At 42.1% G+C, this 17,041-nt stretch overlaps 1 protein-coding gene across 5 annotated transcripts in view; it reads left to right on the top strand.

Moving 5' to 3' along the window:
- Window positions 1-16,666, top strand: part of LOC138388322 (MAP/microtubule affinity-regulating kinase 3-like) — a 70,932-nt gene extending 54,266 nt beyond the window's left edge. For all 5 annotated transcript variants that reach the window (XM_069476263.1, XM_069476261.1, XM_069476262.1 and 2 more), the window contains 3 exons: window positions 9,609-9,657; window positions 12,351-12,416; window positions 16,541-16,666. In XM_069476263.1, the coding sequence (XP_069332364.1) occupies window positions 9,609-9,657; window positions 12,351-12,416; window positions 16,541-16,641 (216 nt within the window). In that variant the 3' untranslated portion in view covers window positions 16,642-16,666. The remainder of the gene's footprint in view (window positions 1-9,608; window positions 9,658-12,350; window positions 12,417-16,540) is intronic.
- Window positions 16,667-17,041: the final 375 nt, after the last annotated feature.

Below are 17,041 nucleotides of genomic sequence, written 5' to 3'. Positions count from 1 at the left end.
TGAGGGATTTATTTTTCGCCATTGCTTTTATAATTTTTAACTCTTTTTTTTTTTTTTTTGTAAAGAGATGGAGTCTCTCTCTATTGCCCTGGCTGGACTTAAACTCCTGGGCTGGTCTTCCCTCTGTAGCCTCCCAACTAGCTGGGACTGCAGGTGCATGCCACAGCACCCACCTATCTACTTTTTGATCTGTAGCTACTATTTCTGGTATACTAGTCTCTTCATAAGCATCTTTTAGGTCAGCTTTTACAGAACTCTGTAATGTGTACGTATAATGGTTTTGAAAACAGCAGGAATAACAAAAATGTTAGTCTGCTTACAAAGTCACTTTCAGTTTCAATATGCTTATTATACCAGGTAATTTTTCTGGGTCTTGTTTTATGAAATCTGAATCTGTCATTACGAAGCAAGCATTGCTCATTTAAAAAAACATGTTCACCTGTTCAAAAATATTTAATACTAGAATTTTTTAAGATGTGCCAGTGTACCAAGTGTAACCCAACTAAAGTTCCTAATGTTCTTTTTCAGTCTTGGGAGCAGACTGACTGTTAACATAAAGAAGGAAGGATGAGTAATGTTAGGAGCATGGTGAAGCTAGACTGCATGGATTCCAAAACAGGCTTTCACCCTGCTTAGCTGTGCGATGAATCACTTAACTTCTCTGTGTCTTAGTTTCCCCATTTGTAAAATGGAAATTTTAATAGTACTTTGTAAGGGTTGTCATGAGAATTAAACAAGTTATCATTTTAAAGCACTTGAGCGGTGGCTCACATCTTGGTTGGGAGGATTGCTTGAGACCGGGAATTCAAGACCACCCTGGGCAATGCAGCAAGACTCTGTCTCTACAGAAAATTTTGTAAAAAGTAGCCCAGCTGGTGTGAGGCTGGTGATGCTCCCCTGTAGTCCCAGCTACTCAGGGAGGCTGAGATGGGAGGATCACCTCAGCCCAGGGATTGGAGGCTGCAGTGAGCTATGATTATGCCACTGCACTCCAGCCTGGGTGACAGAGTGAGACACTGTGTCTAAAAAAAATAAACAAATATATAAATAAAAGGACTTAGAAGAGCTTAGAATAAAGCCTGGGAAATGGTAAGGACTCTGTTTGCCATTATTGTGTGCTCTGCTGGATAGTTTTCTCATTTGCTTTGATTTTGGGTGTGGGGAATGTGTTTTGTTTGTTTAAATCTCCCCCCTCCTCCAAATACAACACACAGGATAAAAATCAAAGCTTGAGAATTGAATGGTAGATTGTGGCTAGGTCTTTTTTGCAGGGCTTAATTCTAGTAGACTACTTTCGAGAATAACTACTAATATTTATGCATCTAGTATATGCTGAGCTGTTCTAAGTGTTTTACCTGTATGAACTCATTTAATCATTACTACTTCCTGATGAGGTAAGTTCTATTCGTAAGGAAAAAGAGCCATGAAGATTAAGTAAACTGCTCAAAGTCCCCTAACTCATAAGTGATGGGTACCTGGCTGGTCATCCTGCGATAGGTGTAGTTAGCTTTGAGTCAAGTGTTAGTGAACTCTAAATGAGAATATGTTTGTCATCGTTCAGGTGATAGAGAACGTGTGAGAAGCAGCGTGCTGGGCTCACTGCTGTATATTAGTTAACATGGGAATCCGTGGTCATTAGACCCTACAGTGTGCCTCCCATGCTCCTACACTTCCAGCGTGACACTTCAGACACCTGCTGTGTGTCAGGCCCTGTTCTGTGTGCTGTGGGTACGATATTGAACCAAATGAAGTTCCTGCTTTCATGTAATTGACATACTGATGGGGAACAGCAATAAACAAATACAAATGTCATGTCAGTGCTATGAGGAAAAATAAAGCACGGTGCGGTAAGAGTTATATTCTTACTTTCTGTAGTCTTGATGCTCTGGCATCTGGGCCCCTGCTGGTCCCTCTCAGGGTGAGCTAATTCTTGGAGGTAACAGACTACTCCCCTGTGAGAATGCCTTTCAGATGCAAACAGCCAATTCAGTGTCCTACTCCAAACCACCTCCTCTGTCTGGCTCTTTGATTCCAGGAGGCTGTATTTCTCTGCCCTGATCACCCCAGGGCCAGGTACCAGACAACTAGGGACAGCATCTGTATCCTAGAACCTACTGAAATTATTCAAGTGAGCCAATGCTACGCCTCCTTAGCCTGCCATGCCTTTCCTACTGAAATCATGATAGAGGCTTTGTCAGCACTTTGCCCTGACTCTTTTGCCCCTGACCCACCCTGGTGCATTCCTGTGTGGCCCTGTGTGGTGGGGCAGGCCCTCTCCTCTTGGGAACTGTGAGGAACAATCTGTTATTTCAGTGGCAGTCATCTCATGATCTGTTGGCCTCACCATACCTGAATAATAATACAACCTACATTTTAAAACACAGGGTGAAGAGGGAGTATTGAAAAGAACTTATCAATTCCAAATGAAAAGTAGGGGCATCCTCTTAGTAATTCCTTTAAGAAACATCCTTATCCTTCTGAACCAAGCTTTGTGATGTCTCCCACAGGTCAGATAAGTGCTATTCACTTTGGGTCAAGCCACGTGGTGTGTAGTGGAATTTTATGTAGGCCTTAAAGGATCTAGAGTTTTCAAGTTTCCAAGTGAAAAGGAGAGGAAAGACCCTTGCAGAGCTCAATGGAGTGCTTGAGTGTGAGTTTTCCATTAAGTGTTGGTGGGAGGCTGACACACAGCAGCTGCAGGCCGCAGAGGCCCTGATTCAGTCTTCTCAGGGCCAGAGAATCAATGGTCACCATACTGTGCTACAACCAGTTTAAGTAGTACTATCCTTTTTCTTTAACTGAAACTGCTTAATTAAAAAGAAAAAATTTGTAACATGTAATGAAATAATTGATTTTTTAAAAACTGTATTTTTGCTGGCTGGCTAGTTAGCCAGCCTTAAGCATATACAGGGGTGGAGGCACAGCCTTGCCACAGGATCTTGTTCCAGTGTTCAGTATCTTTGTCATGAGAGCATTTTTCTCTTACTTTGGACTAGGATCTGTCTTCTAGAAACTTCTATGACACTGTTCTGTATTTTGCCATGTGGAGCTATAGAAGTTAAGTCTATCACTTCATACACAGCCAGCCCTTAGAGGTAGCTATTTTGGGTCTTCTTTGTTTTCCACTTTCCAGAGTAAATCCTCTCAGCCTCTTTGGCCACCCGTAGGAGTTGCCCTCAAGAGAAGCCTAGTTTATTCCATCCTTAGAATTGATTTTCCTCCATTTCCTGAATTTGTTTAATTCCTGCTAAAATTCATTTAATTGGTTTCCTGCCATAATTCAAGTCTATTGGGGCATTTTTAAATAATGAATCTTTTCTATTAGCTGTCCCTTGTAGTTCGGTGCTATCTAAATTGAATATGGATGTCTTCATCCAATTAAAATATTCAACAAGGCAGGAACAAGACCCTATAATGGAGAATCCAGCCTTCTAAGTTGATGCTGCTGGGGGTTCATGCCTGTAATCCCAGCGCTTTAAAGGGCCAAGGTGAAAGGATCACTTAGGCCAGGAGTACTAGCCTGGGCAACATAGTGAGATCCCATCTCTATAAAAATTTAAAAATTAGCTGGGTATGGTAGTGCATGCCCATAGTCCCAGCTACTCTGGAGACCGAAGCAGGAGGATCCCTTGAGCTCAGGAGTTAGGGGCTGCAGTCAGCTATGAAGATTCCACTGCCCTCCAGCCTTGGTAACAGAGTGAGACCCCATCTGTAAAAAATAGGGGGCAGGGGTGGAAGAGAGAGAGAGAGAGAGAGAGAGAAAGTTGATGATGCTGCTGACCCAGTAGTAAAGATTTTTTGTTTTTGAGAGACAGGGTCTCATTCTGTTCCCTAGGCTAGAGTGCAGTGGCATCATCATAGCTCACTGTAGGCTCCAATTCCTGGGCTCAAGCCATCCTCCCACCTCAGCCTACTGAGCAGATGGGACTACGGGCAAGTAGCTGGAACTACAGGTGCACACCAACATGTTGGAGTTATTTCTTAAATATTTTTTATGGAGATAGGGTCTTGCTATTGCCCAGGGTGGTCTTGAAGTCCTGGCCTCAAGCAATCCTCCCACCTTGGCCTGCCAAAGTGCTGGGATTATAGCCATGAGCTACTGTGTTTGGTCAGTAAGGCATTTTTTGAGTAAGATTCATCCACCATTTTTGAAATTAGACTTTTTTGTAAGAAAGGAAAATTCCTGTGTTTGAAACACTTAATGAGATTTACTAAAGAAAAAAAAAACACATATATGCAAAATACCCAGTAGATTGTCAGATGTTTATTTGAAGCGTTATCGGGTATAAGAATCCTTCCATCAGGCTCTTTGTGGGGAAATCCTACTTACACCCACCTCAGTAAGCTTGCTTGCTTCATTCATTTCCCTCCTCCCTTTCTCTCTCCATCCCTGCCTTCCTCCCTCCTTCCTTGCTTCCTTCCTTCCTTCTTTCTTTCCTAGCTTCCTCAAACAACAGTTTAGTCCATAGAATAGAATAAGCTTCCAATGAGCTGAGCAAAGAGGTTGGCTTTAGAGACAGAGAAAGGATGAAGAAAACAGAAGCAAAGAACAGGGAATGTGTGAATGGACAGTGACAGGGAAATAGAACAGTAGAAGAATAACTGCTTAATTAACATGAAGTTACTTTTGGCTGCTTCTCTGTGTGTGAGGATTAAAGTGGAGGAAACTTTATTATCATGCCCATTAAACTGGCCTGTTTGGGAAATTGGCTGTCATCTCTCTCCTGATTTCTTGGAAGGTCAGGTAAGTTAGTTTAGGATTGAAGATGTGAAACCTTAGCATTAGTGACTCCATTTTGATTATTGGTCTGGTCTTTTGGGGCCTAATGCAGTAGCTTAGTCCAAAACAGTGGCTTATGATTTTTATTTAATGATTCTCCCAATTTGGTCAAGCTCTCACCTGGGGGAGTGTAACTGAAACCTAGGGTGTCAGCACTACTCTCAGTTCCCCTCATTTTGGGTTTCCAGTCTCAGCATGGCACTTACAGGTTAGGGTGTCCTCATTATCATGTGTTTCTTTGACGTTTTATTGTTCTAGCCAGAGAAGGGCCCATTGGAAGACTAGCATGACTGTCAGGAGGATAATACCAAGAGTTTGGACTATGCTCCCTAGGTAGAGTCTTCATGAATCGAACGAACTAAAATCAAATGGCCAGATGTGGAGTCTACCCATGTTAACCAGGTAGTCTGCTCTGCAATACCTGATGTATTTATTGCTGTCCTGAAAGAAGTGTCATCAACTGCACACATTCTTCCCTCTTGAGGCAGTAGGTAATCTAGCATTCCATGACCAGGTTAAATTAAAGCAGGGAGTGCAAGTTCCCCACAGAAGCGACCAACTGTGAAATTTTCTCTGCAGCATTATGCTGCCAGGTGAAAGAGGTAGGCATAAATAAGGAAAAATGAAGAGGGAGTGAGAGTCTTATCGTGATGAGGAGTCTTGTTTTGATGGGTTTGGGCAAAGATGTCCACAGCATGAAGTCAGCAACTTCATGTCATGTTGTGACATCGGGCATTCTGGTGAACCCATGCCTTGAGGCTGGGTGCAGTGGCTCATGCCTGTAATTTCAGCTAAGGTGGGTGGATCACTTTAGCCCAGGAGTCTGAGGTTACAGTGAGCTGTGATTGCACCACTGCACTTTAGCCTGGGTGACACAGCAAGAACCTGTTTCAAAAGAAAAAAAAAAAAAATAGAAGAAATGAGTTGAATTGCTCTTACTTAAATGTCCTTTCATAATCAAAACTTTGAATATATGTTGTATGGTCCTTACGGGACTTTCCTTAAAGCACATGTTTTCCTTTGAATAAATTATTCCTTTCCAGATTTAACTATCTTCGGCCATCTGGTTCCCAGATTATGAAATCTCTGGCATTTTTATGCAAATTGTCAACTTTTTTAAAAGTTCTATGCCAGTGCCCGCGTGTTACTCTGGAGTTTTCGCTATCAGCAGCTTAAAAGTTGTTGATTATTTTAGTTGGAAATCTCTAAGGTAGCAGTGCGGATTCCTGAGATGAGCATGGACTTTGAAGCCAGACGTCTCAGAGTTGGCATCCTGGCTCCAGCGCAGACTAGCTGGGGGTTTGAACGCGCTGCCTCACCTGCCGCAGTCTTCCTTCTCTGTAAATTGGAGATGATGGTATTCGCCTGGTGGGGTTGTGGTGATTAAGTGAAATGAGATTGTAGATGTGGAGCCACTGGCTCTCTGCGCCAGGCACAGCCAGGGCTCGGTAACTGGTAACGGCTTCTTCCGCCCCGTGCCGCTCATCTCACATAGCGCAGCGTTCCTTACCCCAGTGTTGCCAGTGTCTGCCTAATACGGAATTCTGATAGTAAGGTGAACATGGAAAGTCATTTTGGTGATACCCTGACACCGCTCTCCTAGGGAGTCTTTGGCTGCTCTTTCTGCCTAGGGAAGTAAGCTTGCACTCGTCATCTCTGTGTGGTCCCATTCATCTTTCCTTTGTGTTTTCCTAGTGCATTCCTGGTGTGACCTCTGCTGTAACTCGGGTTCTCAAACTTCAATGTGGTGTCTGTGGTGTATTATCTACTGCTGTTTAAAAAAATTTCTCCAGAACTTAGCAACTTCCAGAGAAAAACACTCCTCATCTCACAGTTTCTGAGAGTCAGGAATTTGGGAGTGACTTAGCTGGGCAGTTCTGACGCAGGCTCTGCTCTGTCCAGAGGTTTTGGTTGGATGTCAGCCACAGCTGCAGGCATCCAAAGACTTGACTGGGGCTGGCACGTCCGCTGTCCAGGGGGCGCACTCATGTGGCTGTTGCTGAGACTGCAGTTCCTCACCAGTGGTGGCCACATGGCCTCCCTCCATTGCCAAGTGGGCTATCCATGAAGGTGCTTGAATGTCTTTGTGACACTGGAGCCAGTGACTTGCCAGAGCAAGGAGGGAGCTGCAGTGCCTTCTAGGAGCTGGTGAGTCTCTGAAGTCCCTGCCACCACTTCTGCCGTATGCTGTTGCTTGGGAGCAGGCCACTAAGTCCAGCCCACACTCAAAGGAAGGGATATTAAGGTCTGCCTTTGGAGGGGAGGAATTTATGGACATACCTTAAAACCGCCACACCTGAGGTGCTTGCTGAAAAGTAAGATTCTGAGGCCTCATTTCAGACCTAGTGATAGGTGGGACTCTGGAAGCTGCAGTTTGCCCAGGGACCCTAGTAGGTCTGATGCACGTGGTCTACAGTCCACACTTGGAGACACACTGCCCTGGCCAGAAGGGGTCACTTGGTCCTGGTCTTCCTTAAATGCCTTAATTGCTTGCACCTCCCCATCCTTGCTCACATACACAGAGCACTTGTACCGCACTTTCAACTGTGAACATCCTTTTTTAAGTCCTGTATAAATCTAGTACCTCCACGGTGCCTGCTGTCTGCGGCAGAAGTGAGCTCTCCCTCCCTTAAATTCCTGTCAGAGCCCATCTTTTTCCTGCTCTTTGGCTCTAATTCACTTTGGTTCAATTCCACTGCACTGCTAGCAGGGATTTAGAATGATTGCCTTCATTTGACCTGCTCTTCAGCCATCAGAACTATGATAACTCTGTGACAAGCATTTTGCTGTGCAGATTTAAAAGCAGTGTGGTCAGTAGGATGCTCAGGAGGCTGGCTCAAACCAGGCTTCTTGGTAGTGACGGCTTTCTTGCAGGCCTTTATCAAACAAAGGCATTCCTGTTGTGTGCCAGGCTTGGTTTTAGGTGTAGCAAAGGAAGACAGGCATGCTCCGTGTGCATGACAAGGTGATGATAAAAGGTGCACAAAAATGTATCATCACAACTTAAAAGACATTCTAGGGGAGAAGTGAACAGACGGCTATGACGTAAAACAAAGGAGACCGACTTAGATAAGTTTCCAGAGATTCTGCCTGAGACCTCAAGGATGACCAGGGAGGAGAGATTTAAAAGAACTTAGTATGAATGTGTTCTAGTAAGTGGAAGGGGTTGGGGTGACCAGAGCTGGTGCTGGAGGGTAAGCAGAGGCCACATGCTGCAGGGTTGTCGTGGCCGTGGTCGGCGTGTCACTCTAAGTGCAGTATCCTGAGCTATATTGATACGGTATCCAAATTGGAGATTTTCTAATTTAGCAATTAGAAAATTAGAAATTCCCAATTAGTGGAAGTAATTGGGAGATCCAGATTAAAACTACCAACTCAACTACAACGGATTGGAAAACAGGATTTTTGTGGTAGCTTGACAGAGGGAAGCTAGAAAAGAACTCAAGGCTGATGGTTATCAGGGATGTGGGTGGCCGTCATCTCAGAACACAAAATGTGGGAGCGACCACAATGGCAAGGGGAGTATTTACGTTGGAGATAAAAGTGCTCCTGCCTTTAAAAATGAGCCAGTATTTTAGACAGGAAAGGTTATTCATCCAATGCCACGCTCTTAAGTTCTGAGCTCAGGTTCATAGCTTAGGTCTGTCAAATCCCACCCATGTCCATCTCCCCTGAGCTGCTGATTCAATTCTAGGTGAGACCCAGTGGCTAGGGACAAGTGCCGCAACAGTCCTGTGATCTCTCACCAGCTTCCTTTGCACGGGGCCAGCTGCTCCTCCCTCTCAAGGCTTTTCCCAGCCCTTGCCTCCTGTGGGTGGTACTATCCCGGGTCAAATTCTGGCCAAATTCCCCATAGAAAGAGAGCAGGGCCTTGGAAGATCTTTTTCTTTCTTTCCCTGGCATCCTCTTGTTCGCAAGGGAGTTGAATAAAGTGGCCTCTATAATCTTGTAGTTTTTCGAGGTCATATTAACCCAGGCCACGATAATATGACCCTTCTCTGAATTTATAACATGTGAATATACAACAACAATTTGATATTTCTCCTTACTCTGTGGGATGGCCGGGCCCCTCTGCTGGCCTTGGCAGGGCGATTCTTCGTAAGGTCTCCCCTGGGTTCACTTGTGTGGCTGCATTCAGCTGGTGGGCTGGCAGGGGCTGGTTGCAATCAGGACAGTGGGTCCCTCTGCCTACATACTACCCTTCATCCTCACAGAGGCTCGACCAGCTTCTTTACACTGCTGCAAGAGAGCAAGCCCCGCGATGCCTAACATCTTACCCAGCCTCTGCTTGCTTTGAATTTGCTAATGCCCCGCTGGCCCAAACATGCCACATGGCCACACCTGTCAGTATGAAAGAGGCACTCCACAAAAGCATGGACATGTGAGGCATGACTCATTAGGGTCACTAATGTAACAGACTATCACAGCCTCAGTGCTAAATCACCTGTCATCTGCAGTGAGTGTTTCGCACGGTGGTTTTGTTCCAAATATTCTCATAGAATTATTTGGTGTAGATAGTGAATCAGACTAAATTTAATCATAAGAAAACTGTTCTTGCCCAAGTCTTATGTTTTCAAGATAGCAAAATGAAAGTCAGGGTGTGGCACCTTCCCTCTTTGAGACCTCTGCTGTTTTTCAGAAATGGAAGTATTTGGTAATAATTTATAAAGCTACTTGAAAGTGACTCTAGACTTTGATATTAGTCTTAGATATGGAATAATAAACATTAGCAATAAATTTATTACCTAAGAGAATTTACAATTATATTGCAATGGTGGAATATAATATTTAATAACATATTGGGAGATTGTTTTGTTTTTTTTTTTAGATCGACCAAGAGATAAAAATTATGACGATGCTGCATCATCCACATATAGGTACTTTCTGCTTTTTAGAATACTTTTGGGTCTAAATGCATTGTTGAAAGCATGCCATAAAGATAAATATGTATTCAAGAAATGGTAGAAAGAGATTCTTTCCCTTCCCCTACCCCAGATAGGGGAATAGAATACATACCGAAACTTTTGATCATTTGTATTAGCTTTTTGAAATTACTGAAGAGAGGTTTAAAAGCTTAGGTGTTAAACATTTAAATTTAAAGCTTTAATGCAGTAGAAACATCTATAATCATAACTATAATTTTCTGATTCTTTAATATATTAGAAAATATAATTATATTTCATTAGTAGAGAGAAGGGAATTATAGGAAGTCAGAATTAATATTTTTGGGAATTCTGCCTCCAGACTGTCTTCTCACTCAAGGCTGCAACATCAGTTTTTTTCCTGGATCTCCAGCCTGCCTTGCAGATTTTGGACTTGCTAGCTACCACGATTTCATGAGCCGACTCCTTAAAAATAAATCTCTCCCCCTCTCTCTCTCTCTCTCTTTCTCTAAAAAAAGAAAAAAAGAAAGAATTAATATTTTCAAGGGTATAATACTTTGTGCTGTGACTAAGTTCCAGAGAAAATACTTGTACACTGAATCATATTTAAAAGATGGGATACTTGCTATTGAAAGGGATTTTGACCGGAATTCTTTCATAAAGCAAAGGTTTGTTTCATGTGCCCTCTGTGTGTATAACTCTGTGTTAGGTGCTATGAGGTCGGTTTAAAGATGAGGAAGTACCTCCCCTCATAGTAATTATAAGAACAAAATGAACATATACAAATTACTCAATACTGACCCTACACTATATATACCCAATTGAAACTTTTGATCCCACATATATCACAATAAGGCTCTTTTTAAATTATTTAACTGCTTTATATATAACGTATATCTCAAAATGTATTTTATATGTCAGTGATAGCTCCTACAATCTACAAAGAGTATTTCAAGAGTGAAATCACTCTTAAGATAGTCCATATAAGTTTAGTATCAACGTCAGTTGTAGGAAATGAGAGGGGTAATGTTCAGTGTTAAAGTTAGCCTACCAAGAGTACTTGAGGCACCTGGAATATAAGAATAACATGGAAACACAGGCAGGAAAAAGCTTTTACACAGAACTGCTGGTTTTGATTGTATACTTTAACAAAAGGCTTAGGCTCTGTTTCATCAAATCTAAGCCACCATCATTTAAAAGGCATCATTTTTTATATACTACTAAGAAAGGAAAATGCTACCAAGCCATCATCCTAGTACCAGGGATAGTAATTAAAATAGAGATCTCAGAATCAGTGAAATACAGGATGTTTGAAGAACAGGATGATACGAGGAATAGAATAGCAGGAAGAAAACCTCCTTTCTCTGCTTTTTCTTTCAACCCTTTGGGCCAGCCAGCCAGCCAACTCTGGATTTCAAATTCCAACTTTTCACCAGAAAACTTTATCACTACTGCCTAGGACTAGCTAACGTAAACATATTTATTTTGTCCCTTAATTACTTCAGTTATACCCCAGTTAGAGTTCTTTACTTCCTAAATGGCATATCTTTGATAATAGACTGAAATTTTTAAAAATTCATTTTGCGTTAAAATAGTCTTCCCTGAAGAGCCAAAATGTGCATTGGAATATTAGAAAGATTTTATTTTTATGCTGTTCAGCAGCCACGTATGCCTTAACTTTCTTAAATGGTTTTTCTTGGCAATTTGAACATATCAGAGTCTAAGGAATGGTCTGATGGTTTTATTCATGAGTTCGTCAAACATTTATTGATCACCATGTGAGGCACTTGTTTGGCCTAATACTCTAGTAAATCCTCAGAAAATCACGTGAATATAAAAGACTAGTGTGCCCCCTGCCTTTTTCTGTAAATTTCATTTTAAAGTAAGTATTAACACAATCAAGTAGATATGCACAGTGGTCACTTGGTAGCCTGAGAGATTTGCTTCAGTTTCATTTAAAAATGTGTATCTTCCTAATTGATGTGTTACAGTTTTATGAATCAGCAGCAAGAGAAATAGTTCTATTGGTTACAAAGGGACTGCTGTAGCAAAATCACACTGACCTACTAAAAATCATTCCTGAAGAAAAAAAAATTTTTTTCCAGTTAATTGCAGGATAATGCATTCTACTTTCTTTCCTCTCTGGCTTCAGAATAGTAATAAAGGAAACTTGTTCTTTGGGAGTTGTGGTAAGTTTTCCAAGCAACAAGGGTCTGAGGTGGAATTATATCCTTAAAGCCATAATGACAAGTGAATGGATGTCCAGTTATAGGAGTCGAGTAGATCTGAGCGATTGCTGCAGGTTGTGAGAAATGAGACCACTTTTCCTCAGGCGCAGAGGGTGAGCTGGTGGGAGGGCAGGTAGCCAAGAAGCAAATAAAGGGCACTGACAGCGACGACAGAGGAAGAAGCAAGCACAGATAGCCCTTGCTCGACTGCCGAACGCATCCTGAAGTCTCACTGAGTACCCAGAAATGATCTTCATTTTTATGGAATTCCATGCTTTTATAAAAACTTTTCTGTTGTGTAGTATTTGCTAAAATTCCCTGAAAGCATTTTTGAGAGGGCCAGCTGTTAAAATCTTTAACAGGGAAACAGTTGCTTTTGATAGTTACAGTTTATATGTGCATGGCTTGTGCATACAGACGTTTGTTTCTTTCTCTCCTGTATCCTCTCCCCTCCCCCAGTGCAACTGTATGAGGTCATCAACAGCGGGACCAGCATATACCTCATTATGGAATATGCCTGTCATGGTAAGAACATTTATATATTATATATTGGGGTTTTCTTGTTTCTTCCCTTTTAAAAGAATACACAAGCACACTGCCCATATAATTGTTAAGGTTTCATTTAACATCCAGAGTCATAAAATACTAGGATGAGAGTCCAAAAAGCTGACTCTTAGCAATTCTATGGGTTGCCATTAAGTGTTTCCCTATTAGCTTTGTTAATTGATACAAGCCAAGACCCTGGATTTTTGTTGTGGAAAATACACATCACATAAAATTTACTATTGTAACCATTCTAGTGTACAGTTCAGTGGCTTTAAGTGTGTTCACATTGCTTTGCAGCCCTCCCCACCATCCCTCTCCAGAACTTTGTCATCTTGCCAAAGTTAACCACTCACCCCTCCCCCAGCTCCTGGCAACCACCGTTCTATCTGCCTGTGTGAGTTTGACTGCTGTGGGGACCTCACGTAGGGATCGCAGCACTTGTCCTTTTGGGACTGGCGCATTTCACTCAGCTTAAGGTCTTCAAGGTTCATCCATGTTGTGGCATGTTTCAGAATGTCCTCCCTTTCTAAGGCTGAATAGTGTTCCATTATGTGTGGGACACACACATTTTGTTTATCCCAAGTATTTGGATTTTAAAATGTGTTAATGCATTAGTCTGTTTGAAGTAAACGTGTGTTGTGGCTTAGATGCTTCTCTTTATCAGATTTTAATATGTCATTGATGGCCCTCTTTTCTCAGGCCACAGATGACGGTTAACAGTGTATAGGACTAGGTTTTCCTTAAAATAAAGATTGGTCACTATTTGCCTATAAGGTTGTAAAAATGTAGACATTTTCTGAAATGCACATGTATAGCTTCTCTCTTTTATAAAGATTCTCATCTTATGGTTGAGGTTGGGCTGGGCTTGTAGTTTGTGGGCCATATGTAGTTTCATTGTCTGTGGAGGGCAGAAGCTTTTTTGTTTATCTTTCTGTGTCCCCTGCCTCTGGCACAGTGCCTGGCACAGAGCAGATACTCAACAAATAAGAATTAGATGCATGAAATTATAAACTATTGGGCGTGCCTTCTGTCGAACTCTACAGTAGAGTAGTTTTATTTTATCGTTAGTTGGTATTTTGGTCCACGTTGTAAAACCTGGAGACAGAACGTTACATCATGGCTCCATTGTAGTGAGTTTGCCATTCAATAAGAGACTGTAAACCTGTTGTGAGAAAGAACAGGTTTTAGTAGGCACACCTCTGACACCACTTTTTCATAGTCCTAATTAACTATTAGTTGTGTATTTTATGTTTTAAATGTGTAGTTTGGGAATCTGGTTGGGATTTTCAAACTTCAGGTGTTGTAGGAAGCACTGAAGGTTAATTGCGGAGCCAAGAAATCGATATGGAGTTCTAAGCCTTGCTACTCATCTCCCAGGCAGACACCATAGAGTGATGTTTATAACCTTCTTGCAGCGTGGGCCTCTGCATTGTAGAAAGTGCTTTCTCTTACCTGATCTCCTTTGACTTCCACAAGGACTCCATGGTGTGGCCGGGCTGTGAGTGATGGGCTTTCACCCTTGAGGAAATGGAGGCTGGGCAGCCTGACTGTGGGCTCACTGCCTGGCCTGGATCCCCAGCCTCTGACAGCAGGTAGCCTGTCTGGTTTGTCAGAGGTAGTCTGTCATTGCTTTCTCTTCCTGTCTATTTTACGTACCCAGGTCATAGAGATTACTCATGTAGGGACAAGACAAAAAGATCTGAGAAGCATTCAGGTTTAATAGAAAGAGGACAGGCTTTGGAAAAGACAGACATGGGGTAAAACCAGCCAGTGGCCCTCATTGACCTGACAAGTATCATGTCACACTGAGCTTCACAGTGGGCTTGGTGACCTAGCCCTCCCAGAGGTCTCCGTGCGTTGTGCAGCATTATAACAGCATTTAATGGATGGTGGTGGTGGTTTCTTGTCTTGGGCCATTTGCTGTATTGAGCTCAACCAAACACTGTCCATCCCCAGGACATCTGGGTTACTGTTGTGCTCGCCCTTGTGAAAAGTTTCATTAAACTGACTACCCATCGCCCTCCAGGCTTGTACCTTTTCATTTGATAGAATCCTAGAACTTGCGACTTAGAGAGAGTCTTAGACATTATCTAGGGCAACTTTCTAATTTTTACAGATGAAACTAAAGCTCACATCGTTCTATGCCAAGGGTTCCATAGCTCTGTAGTTACAGAACCTGAAGTAGAACTAAGGGCTCTCTGAACTGTGCTGTCCAGCGCCCATCTAGCTACCTGTTCCCTGACCTGGGCAGGGGAACCATTGCTTGTTTTCCGCCCCCCCCCCCCCCCCCCCGGTAAATAGCCTTAGAGATTTTCATTTCAGTTACTTAATTGGAGTGTTAATACATTTTTAATAAAGAATAAAAAGATTTAGGTTGAATTCCTGGTTTAAAAGTTGAACTCCTGATGTATACCTTAGTGATTATGAGTGTGACTTTATGGTTCCAGAAATCTCTTAACCAGCTTATATTGCATTTGGAGTTAGAAAAACTATTTTAAAATTATATTGACACACTTGGGCTTTGTCTGTGTTATTATACAACAGCCAGTGATCTTAATACATTAATTTTTTAAAGTCAAAAGTGTTTTCTGTATGATTGCACACATCTTTAGTTGTTTTCACTTATTAACCACTGGTTTTGACATTGTGTACATCTCTGCAAATAGAAAGGCCATTTGCTTAGGAAATGTTGACATTTTAGTGAGCTGACAGTTGACTTCATAATTCAACATAGTTAAATGAATAGACAGTATGTAATGCCTTTTAAAAGATCATTTTGCAATCAAATGATAATATAAAAATCTTTATGCTTATCCATTATTTAAAATTTATTTATGCAGAGTTACGGTTAAGAGATATTAATGTATAATTCAACTACAAGAATGTTTTAGTGGAATGTTGTCACAAAGGTGATGGAGGTATTCGTCATGTGTGTGAATTACGCACATGTTCTTTCCCAGAAACAGTTGATATCTAATTTTCTAAAGCAGTATTCTTTTCTGTTGATGTCAGAGGTGGTGTTTCTTTATTCTAAATTGGTAAGCAGTTGACAGTACTAATAGTACATTCCTCAAAATGTCACCTCTCTTCCTCAAAGAATTAATATTGTGTAAACTGCCACCAAGATGTTCATCCAAGAGTTCTGTTGACTGCACCCCCACTGTGTCCTGAGCCCCCACTTCTTACCAGCACTGCACTTTGCTCTCTCGTCCCAGTTGCTGTCATGCTTGGCTCCGTTATTGGACTAGTCTCCCAATTGGTCTCCCTGTCGCTGCCCTTCATCCTGACCCCCTTCCCCCCGACAGCCAGTGATCTATTTTTAAGTAGTTTCATCTTCTCTGCTTCTCATCGCTGTTAGAGTAAAGCCAGAGTCCTTACCAAGGCCTGCAGGGCTCTTCCTGGCCTCATCAACTACCTCTCTTCCCCTTGCTCTGCTTCTCCAACCCTATGGCCTCCTTGCTGTTTGTTACTTGCTATAGAATCTTACCCTAGATTACTACCTTGTGCACTCCCTCAAGTAGTCAGCAGAACAGAAGCAGGCAAGTCCATGTACACACACACACACACTCTCGCACACACACACTCTGGCACACACACAAACGCACTCTCACGCACTCCACCTGTTTCTTTCCCCTACTTCTCCACAGCACTTGTTATCCTCTGACACAGTGTGTATTGGTTTGTGTATTGTCTGTCTCCCCCTACTGGAATGCAAACTCCATGAGGAAAGGGACTTTTCTATGTTGACTGCTACTTCTCTTTTAACACACCTGACTTTATCCTTTTGACTTTCAATTTTCATTACTCACTTTTTATTAAAGGATATTGAAAACACATCATGCCCTTTAAAATAAAAGTTATATGATTGAAGCACATGAGAATTTAATTTTAAGGCTTTTCTCCTGTTTAAAGATGTTAGTAGTGAACTTACATGCCTATGGTTAAACTTAAGACCAGCTTAGTTTAAATTCCACATATTCCTGGCTAACTTCATACCTATATTTAAAAATGAGAGCATTGCTAAAAGTGACACATTATCAATTGATGGGAAAATTAATGTTCAGAGTGGGCCTTCTGCTTACCTTTATTTCTCTCAATTGTAGGTGATGTATATGATTATTTACAAGAGGTGGGGAGAATGTATGAGGACGAGGCCAGGGAGAAGTTTCGCCAGGTAGGAATTATTGCATCTTTAGTTTGTTAACTTAATAGAGTTATCATGCTTAGACCCTGAAGCAAAAAGTGTTTGCCTCTGTAAGTGCTTAGAAGGCTCACTGGATGGCAGACATTGGCCATTCAGCTGGACATATTAAGTGCCCTTGGTACCTAAGGTACTGTGCTACTGTGCTAGAGGTAGCCATGGGTTCTATTCCTAGCTTTGTAACGTCAACATGAATCTCGCTCTTTGACTCTTCCCTTTTGACTATTGAGCCTTAAAAATCTAGAGCTATAGGCCGGGCGCGGTGGCTCACGCCTGTAATCCTAGCACTCTGGGATGCCAAGGTGGGCGGATCGTTTGAGCGCAGGAGTTCGAGACCAGCCTGAGCAAGAGTGAGACCCCATCTCTACTAAAAATAGAAAGAAATTATATGGACAGCTAAAAA

This window comes from Eulemur rufifrons, chromosome 7 (assembly GCF_041146395.1).
Source record: "Eulemur rufifrons isolate Redbay chromosome 7, OSU_ERuf_1, whole genome shotgun sequence".
NCBI classification, from domain to species: domain Eukaryota; kingdom Metazoa; phylum Chordata; class Mammalia; order Primates; family Lemuridae; genus Eulemur; species Eulemur rufifrons.
Note: the sequence above shows the minus strand (reverse complement) of the source record. Positions and strands in the feature narration are given on the sequence as shown.